This window comes from Tyto alba, unplaced genomic scaffold (genome assembly GCF_018691265.1).
Source record: "Tyto alba isolate M040663 unplaced genomic scaffold, T.alba_DEE_v4.0 Super-Scaffold_8, whole genome shotgun sequence".
In the NCBI taxonomy this organism is placed as follows: Eukaryota; Metazoa; Chordata; class Aves; order Strigiformes; family Tytonidae; genus Tyto; species Tyto alba.
Window position 1 is genome coordinate 21,153,217 of NW_024881329.1, and position 8,849 is coordinate 21,162,065.

General features: G+C 57.6%; 1 protein-coding gene across 1 annotated transcript; it reads right to left on the reverse strand.

The window, feature by feature from the left end:
* Window positions 1-3,537: 3,537 nt before the first annotated feature.
* MCL1 (MCL1 apoptosis regulator, BCL2 family member) lies at window positions 3,538-8,438 on the reverse strand. Its single transcript, XM_032985491.2, has 3 exons — window positions 7,801-8,438; window positions 5,774-6,021; window positions 3,538-5,299 (listed from the first exon to the last, which is right to left on the reverse strand). Exons 1-3 carry the CDS (start codon window positions 8,393-8,395, stop codon window positions 5,183-5,185), a joined length of 960 nt encoding a protein of 319 aa, XP_032841382.2. The 5' UTR covers window positions 8,396-8,438; the 3' UTR covers window positions 3,538-5,182.
* Between the last annotated feature and the right edge of the window lie 411 nt (window positions 8,439-8,849).

Consider the following 8,849-nt stretch of genomic DNA (forward strand, 5'->3'; position numbering starts at 1 on the left):
CCCCATCCCCATACATCCCAAAACCATTAGGTCCCCCCTGCTGCCCTCTCACCCCACTCTGTCCTCAGTGCAGTCCCCACAGCCGCACAGTGCTCCCAAGCATGCCGGAGGGCACCCAGGCACGGGACACACAGTGCTTGACCCCCAAGAAGACCCTCAGCACCTTCTGTGCACCCCACATGAAAACCAGCACCAAGCACTTCTGCAACACCCACCCCTGCGCCCTGGAGCTCAGTAAGGGACAGTCACGGGTCGCACATGCCCCCATCAGGGGCCGTGCTACTCCACAGCCTGTCCCCAGGGTCCCCACTGGCACTGTCCTGCTCAGGGACACCCCCAGAGTCCTGCCTGTTCCCCGCACCGCTCCTGAGCACCCCACAGGACACTCGCATCAGTGCTGGGGTGTGCGGGGAACCCCCAGTCCCAGTTGGGCGTGGGACAGGGCTGTTCAGGGGTGCTGGCCACAGGGCTGTTAGCAGCATGCCAGATGCAGGGCTGGGTGCTGGCCTTGGGCATGGGTGCTGCTGGAACACAGTGTCCTGCCAGCACATTCCTGCCTGAGTCACTGCCGGCTCCTGCCTGGGCAGGTCCGTGGCCACAGCCCCACAGCAGCCCCACTCCACCCCACGCCCTGCAGCTGGGCCAGCCCCACATGCACTCAAACCCTGCTTCCCCCCCCTCCCCGCCCCACACTCAAATCCTGCTTCCCCCCCCCAATCAATGCATATACACGAATAAGTGCCCATACCCCCACTCATCCCTATGCCCCTCCCACCTCATAAACCCGGTAACTGCAGAGCCCCACCCGCAACCTATACACCCGCTCTGCCCTATACACACTCTCTCTATACCTTATCTCCTGGACTCCCTAGAGCCCCACGAACACCTCTGCATCCCACACTCACACTGTTTACGCTCCCATTCCTCAATACACACCCCACCCCTCATAACCCCCCATGTCTGGGGCAGGGACGGACACACACACACACACACGACACTGAGGAGTGGAGTCACGGAGGAGGAGGAGGAGGGAGGCCTTCCTCGTGGCTGCCTCCTGGCCAGGGCCAGAGCTGTGAGCTGGGGAAGGCGGGGGTGGGGTGGGGGTGGTGGCCGCTCCCACGCCGGTGTCACCCCAGGGCCTGGGAGGGGGATGGGCCACCGGACGCCCTGGTTCCTGGAAGAGGCCACGTGACTTCCCCATATGCTATTAGCAGCCGTTGTTGCTGGGCAGAGCCGCGCCGGGCAGGCCAGAGCCCACGGGGACACCGCGACACCCCCAGGAGGGCCCGAGCCACCCCCGGGCTCATCCCGGGGAGAGGACAGGAGCCCACCGAGGCCAGGGATCCTTCCCTGGGGCGGGGGGGGGCGATGCGACCTCCGGCAGCCGGCCTGCCACACACCCTACCCCGGGGGAGCCGGAGGGGTGGGGGGCTGAGGCCTGACAAGGGTCATTACAGGAGTGCAGTGACACCCACCCACCCGCGTGCCGAAACCAACCAAATACTTGTCATTTCAGCCCAAATGAGTCACCCGCCCCCACGCCCGACGGGGGGGGGGGGGGGGGCAGGCAGGGGCGGTCCCCAGCACCCAGCTGTGGCCACCCTGATAACCCCGGGGCACGCACACACACACACAACAGGGGGTAGGGGACAGTGCTGCTCCAGGAAGCCCCTCTCCCCTCAAAAGCCTGTTTCAGGGGTCTGTACCCGAAGGGGATGTGTCTTGTCCCTGCCCAGGGATTCCTCATGGAGGCTCTGCACTGCCCCCCCACCCCACGACACCGGTTCTGGGAGGGGGCTACCCCATGGATGGGGGAAGAGGACAATGCCCCCCCCCCCCCCCCCCCAAGTGCGGGTTGTGAGGGGAAGCACTGTGCCAGCAAGGCAGGAAGGCAATCACCAAGTAGACTCCAAAGAAAAGAACACATTTAGGGCAAAAACAGGCCAGGCTCCTGTCGAAAGAAATAGCATATAATATTACCCAAGCCCCCAATACACAACTGTGGCCATGAAGCCAGAAATGCGCAAGAATTGGGGTTTTTTTACCAGGCAGGGGATTTTCTGTATTTGCATGTGCCCCCTCCACCCACAAACACCGTCAGTGCAAGCTTTCGAAGGCCTCCCCCCACCAGAGGCAGCAGGGCCAGATCCTGGTTCTGCCCCATTTGGTAAAGAGGCAGCAGCAAGGGCAGGGGGAGTCGTGCTCTTTTTCTAACATTTCTCCTCCCACCACTGGGCAGTGCCCAGAAGCCCACCTGCCCTCTTTCCCAGGGGTCCCAGGTAGAAGGGGGGACCCAAAAGAAGCCAGGCACCAAGTACACCCCTAACCTGCAACCTCCCTCAGACACAGCAGCTGCTTTAATTCCCCCACCCACTTATTTACACGAAAGGTTCACAGAAGTCAAAGCCTGCTTCTGCGAAAAGCCCTCAAGAGGAGCGGAAGAGGAAGCCCCTGGTTTATCCGCGCTGAGCCAGGCGTTATCAGAGTGCTGCGGCTTCCAGGAAGCACCAGCACCCCAGCCCGCTCTGAGCCCACCAGCGCCTTTGCATATTTCCATGGCAAAGGCCCAGCTTTGCATGAGGGCCCTGCTGCACCCCAGGGGACCAAACAGGCCCAAAATCGCTTACAAAGACATAGCATTAGAAAAAAAAAAAAAAATCCACACCAAAAAAAAAACCAAACCCAACAAAAAAAAACATTTTGCAGTATCTGCATAACAGGGCTGAGCTATCAGCCTGTTTTCAGCAACAAGGGCCTCTCCAGCACTGCAGGAAGCTGATGACTCTCCCAGTTTACAGTAAGGCTTGACAGCCCCCAGAGCTGGAGCAGTTTTTGCAGTAGGGAAGTGCTTTGCCCATCAGGAGGGGAATTTTTGAACCAATGCTGATCCTGGCAGGAGGAAGCTGTTCAAAGCCCTGGCCCAAGCAACTGCGCCCTCCATCCCCAACCTGCAGGAATTGAAACTCGGGGGCCACAGGGCAGGGAGCGGTCTCAAGGAACAGGGTGCCTCTGCAGCAACTGCAACACCAGCTTGCTCTGCCCAGACAGAGGAGGGACAATACTAATGCTAGGTGACTGAAGCCCCACAGAGTTCACCTCTCCACTCAGAAGGGGCAAGGAGCAGGGCTCACCCCCAGGCTCCAAGAAGAGTACCCTCCCCTCGGGGCTGACGCAGAGAGCACCAAGCCCCAGCCACTAAGCACAGACACCCAGAGCACCACAGCACGCCTCAGGGCACCGCAAAAAAAGTGGTTTCAGAGTGTGCAGGCACTGAGCACAAGGTGCCTTGTGGACTTTCCCCACCCACGTACACAGTGAAGAGCATCTCAGCACAGAGCAGATCTGGGGAGCCCCAATGAATGACAAGACACCCACAGCACTTCTCCACAGCCCGCAGAGGCTTTCTAATAAGCAAGAGGCTGTGGGGTGCCCCACAGGGAACATCCGTGCAGAGAGGCCCACACTAGCAAAGCAAAGCATGAGCATTTAGCACACCAGCATCTCATTACAGGAAACAGCAAGTTCTATACTAGAGAATTGAGAACAAAAACATTTATTGACAAAACTAAGTGCTTGTTCAGCAAACAAGCAGGCCTGACAATAGCACCATCTTTCACCTCTCCAGGTGGGTTTCCATTGGGCATCACTCAGGCTGCAGGTCAGGCAGCATGGAGGAGGATGATCCTCACTGTGCAGGACCTGGTCCCAGAGAGTAGATCAAGAACCAACCAATCCATGATTGGACGAGGTGGACAAGCACTGCAAGCCCACTGAGAAGCAATGCTACCAGCTGGGGATGAGGGACTGAGCCCAAGGCTGGCATCAATGGATTTGCACAAGCTGCAGATCCGAGCTGACAAGTTTTATTCTGCTCCAGAACATTTACATTCAAACATCAGCTTCGTTCAACTCATGGCTTAGAGGATCAAAATGAAGGGAAGACAAGGAAGCAACTGATACCAACTTCCAAAGCTTCCCCCCTGCTAGAACAGCTAGAATAACCAAAAAGATTAAAATAAACAGGAACATCAACTGTTGCCAGCAAGCTGTGGGCACAATGAGAGTCCAACAGGCTACTGATCCTTGTTACACTCCCTGGCAATGTTGCTCAAGTACATCAGAGAAAGGCTTGCTTGGAGTCAAGGCAGGAGAAGGCTTCGCCACAAAAATGCTACTTCACTTGAGGAATGAAGTACAGTGCACCCATAAGCAGTTCTACCACATTCAAAATTCCTCCTTTTTGTATCATTAGCTCTGTAAAAATGTACATATTCTACAGATTTATAGATATTTACAGGTTCTCTACAGCCTCCCCACCCCATGTGGGGTTTTACATACTTACAAATGCACTCCCTATTTATAAATTGCCTATGTGTGGTGAGTCGCATCCGTGTAGCTGAGATCAGCCAGACAGGCTGATGCGGCTGCACTGCAGCTGACTGTGGTTACCACACCCAGCCCCGCCTCACCCCACCCTGAAGCTCCTCTGCCTGCCCAGTGACCCAGCTGAAGGCCTGCTGGGAGGGAAGGGACCAGACAGGGCTCCAGCAGCCCATTTTCTGGCATTGTGTTGCACATCTTGGCTGCTGGCACGGCTCTGCCACTTCTGGAGGGTGGACAGGTGCAGAGCCAGCAGCAGCTGAAGGCCCACTTGCCAGCACACCTGGGGCAGGCGCAGGCTAGCACAACACCCAGCATTCGATGCTTCTGCTCCAGCAGAAAAGCCACAAGTTAGGCAGGACAGCAGCAGATGCTATTTCCAGAAACACACAACCACAGCCCTGAAACATCTGCTTCACACACAGCTGCTGTGCCAAGCCCAGGAGGCCTCAGTCCAGACAAGAGCTGCTGGTGCTCACTGGCTTGCTGCTACGCAGATTGGTTCCCTCTGGGATAAAACTGAAGCAGTTCACTTAAGCCTTCTGTCATTATTCTCTTGAAGGAAGCAGAACAACAATTCTTCCACTTTCTGTCCCAAAGCAATAAATGCTCATCGGTACCCACAATCTGACTGGATTGTACCTTCCTTCTCAGGAAAGGATTGCTCAGGGGATGCCTAGATATTCTCCTTGGGTCACTCAAGTCCAACTTCAAAAGAACTCACAGGAAGAAGTGATGAGCTCGCCAGCCCCAAACAGAGCCAGGCCACCCAGAGTTTTGTCCATCGGCAGCACGCTCTGGCTCACCGGATCATGTAGGCCAAGCTCACTCCCAGTCCAGCCACGCCTGCAAACGCCATCAGTACATTTCTGATGCTGCCTTCTAGGTCCTCAACTCGAAAGAAGTCAACAAAGCCCTCCTAGGAGAAAGAAGGGAAAGTCATTTCTCTGCCAGCCACCCTTCTTTGGCAAGAAGGCATGGAAAGCCTTTTTCCCCTGGCAGCCTGACCAGCACATTTGTATGCTCCCCCAGACTCATTCTGGCCACAGCCTGCCCCACAGAGGCAGCAATCAGGAGACAGCACCAAAGCAGCTGTGGACCTGCTTCAAGCAAGTTCCAGCACACCCAGGATTGACTTGGCTTTGGGAATGCTGCCCCCTCTGTGCTGGGCAGAGGCACATTTTTAGGTCAACACTGCTTCAGGCAGCTCAGTGTAAGGAGCTTCTGAAACACCAGAATTTCAGCTAGATGTTTCAGACTGCGGTTTTAACTGGAGCAGTGAGTCATCTCTCTGCTTCGCTGACACGTGGCTGTCAGTGAGCAGGTCACAGAAATAGGAAAATACTGGATTGTTCTGAAAAGCTCACAGTGTTCAGGACAGGCAATGACTCACCCAGCCTCCCTGGCTCATTAGCCACTCGCGCTTAGATGAGACGAGCGCATCCGTGATGATCCCTGCCAGTGAGCTGATACACTTCTCCTGGTTTATACTTTTCAGGTGTTTTGCAACAAAGGCACCAAACGAGATGAGCGTCACCACTCTACCCCAGTTTGTTACTCCATCACTGAACATGTGGGCAGTCACTTCACACACCGACTGCAGATCTTCCTCTTTCTGGATTTCCAGCTTCCGAAGCATTCCTGCAAGAGATGTTGGTTTAGAGGCAGGCACACACGACACTGAATACCCTGCAAGGCCACCAGTGAGAAGATGCAGCCCCCACACTCTGGGTCCCAAAGCTGTAACAGAATCACTGCCAAGCGTTGGTGATGGAGAATAAATACCTGCCTGCTTCTGCATAGGGCTATGTGGCTCACAATTGCCCTGGCCAGACATAAAACAGCCCAAAATCAATTTCTAGTTCCTCCCTCCCCACCTCAGGCACAGCTGCCGTCTCTGTGCACGTCACACTCCCTTATCTCACAAGGGCTTTAAAGCCCCACCACATCAGAACCACAGCACATAAATCAGGTTGCAGCCTGGCGCAAACCCTGCCCCTCAAGCTGAAATGAAGGACAGTCACTTACAGGCAGGCAGATGTGTTGCCGTTTTATTAATGTGGTTTTAGTTACTGGAACAAAAGGATTCCCCAGCTTGACCCGCAGTGCCCCCTCACAAATAAGCAAACAAGACAAGTCTTTTTGAAACCGAAAGGCATTGCTTGTTGTTGCTCAAACTAACAGGAAGCCTTCCTTAAGTCAGTTCCTTTTCTGCACACATGAAGATAACCGTCCCTACAGAAGCCTCTGATACCAACACCAGCTCACATTGGTCTGAAGATTCCTCTCAAGCGTGGCTCGTTCAATGAGCACATCCATGAATTTGGCCAGGGTAACTAAACCCACAGTCTTTGACATCAGGACAGCTAAGGATGGGAGGAAGAAACTGAAACTTTGCATTGTAAAAAAAAAAAAAAAAAAAAAAAAAAAAAATCGCACAAAAAGCTAGAACATTCTCTCCCAAGAAGGAAGGCGTTTTACAACATGCCTCAGGAGGAAATGCAGACACTACCCTTCTGTGCCAGGTACCATCCTGACCTGGGATCAGACGTGGTGTGGCATGCCAAAAGAAGCCCCAGCACGAGTCCTGAGGCTGGGAGCTCAGCCCCACCACCTCAACATCTCAGGCTAGCCCCAAAAGAGCTCACTTCTGAGCTACAAAACCAGGTCAAAACAGTCAGTTCTCACTTCCAGTCTGTTCCCAGGACACTGCAATGAGGACACCTGTTCATCCAAGCCCAGGCACTGGGGTTCAACTTTCTATGGCTATTCTAGAACTCATCAGAAGTGGGTGAAATACATTAAAATAGCTATAACTGAGCACACTGTCTGGGAAAATTTCTCTCCCAGAAACCTTGTTCCACCCGAGCCAGGGGTGTGAGGAGCTTAAACTCCTTAGCCAACTAGTCTTTGGACGTTTGGGATTATTTGCACACAGTCGTGCTGAGGAAGGCAGGACACAAGGAGGAACTGGGGCTAATCTGTAACTAGATTATCTCCTCTGCACACATTACAAGCAGTTTTTCCACCTCCCAATCGAACAAAGTTCAGTTTCATTTTCAATCACCTCCCGGCTCATTTTAACTCCCTGGAAACCACAGCCACGTCCCATCCGGTAAACGACCCAGCGGGGAGCTCAGGCGCCCCCCACCCCCTCCTTGGCGGGGGGGGATGGTGCAAAGGCCTCGCTCCAGCCCCCGCCATGCAGCAGCCTGCAGCCCACCCATCTCGGGGGCCCACCCACAGGGCAGAGGAAGCAGACACAGGGGCGGGATCTCCCGGGGACCCTCTTCGAGGGGCGAGCCCTCCCCAAACCCCCTCACCGGGAAGGGACGGGGCCTATAGCTCGCCTCTAAAGGAGGGGAAGTAGGCTCCAGGCGCACCCCCACAACCCCCGGGGAGGAGCCGGCTGCCACCCACCCTGGAACGCGAGCTCGTGTTTCTGCATGACACCGTCGCCGACCCTCCGCAGCGTCTCCAGCGCCTTCTCCATCACGGCATCACCCGATCCCCCCGGCCGGCCGGGCCCGCCCAGCAGCCCCGGGAAGAGCTTCTTCGCGCCGGGTTCGGCCTCACCCGCCGCCTCCCGCAAGTAGCGACTGATGAGCTCCAGCGAGTCCTGCCGCAGCCCGTCGGGCGGCGGCGGCGGCCCGGGAGGCGTACCGGGCAGCGAATCCCCCCCCGGGCCACGCTCGGCCTCGGGCTCGCAGCCGTCCAGCTCCTCCTCGGGGCTCCACAGGGCGCCCGGCCGGGCCGCGGGGGGCAGCGCCGCCGCGCCGCAGCCAATCAGCGCTCGTGAAGCCGCGGTCGGGCCAATCAGCGGGCGGGGGGTCTCGGGGCGCCCGGCGGCGGCCCAGGCCCTCGCGGAGCCAATCAGCGCCCGGGGTACCTCAGCAGCGGCGGCGGCGGGCTGCGGCGGGGTCGGGCCCCCTCCCGGCGAGGCGGGAGCCAGGGACGGGCCGCCGCCGCAGTAGAGGTTGAAGCCGATGACGGCGTTCCGCTTCACGGCGAACATGGCGCACGGACGGCGAGCTGCGCGGGTGAGCGCGTCGCTGCCGCTTATATGGCGGCGGTGACGTGGGCGCAGCGGAGGCGGGGTGAGGCCGCACCGGTTCCGTTTCCGGCGCCGCTTCCGGCCCGGCCCCGGCCAGGGGATGGTGCTGTGGGGGCGGGGGCCGCGCCTCGCCTCGCCTAGTCACGGCTTTTGGGGCTGAAAAAGGGCGAAGGAGTCGCCGCCTCTGTGGAGAAGCGTTCCTCCCGCCCGGCCTCGTCTGGGCCTTGCTGCGGCCCCAGGCCCCCTGATGCTGCCGGGCCCCTGGGCCGTACTTGGACCCGGGCAACAGCCCCTCAGCAATGCAGGGTACCCCCGGGCTGGTACACCCCGTCCCCGGCACCACCACGGCCTGCTGTACTTTTCCCCCCCTGCCCACAGCACCACGGGGTGCTGCAGTGCCCCAAGTCCCCCTGAC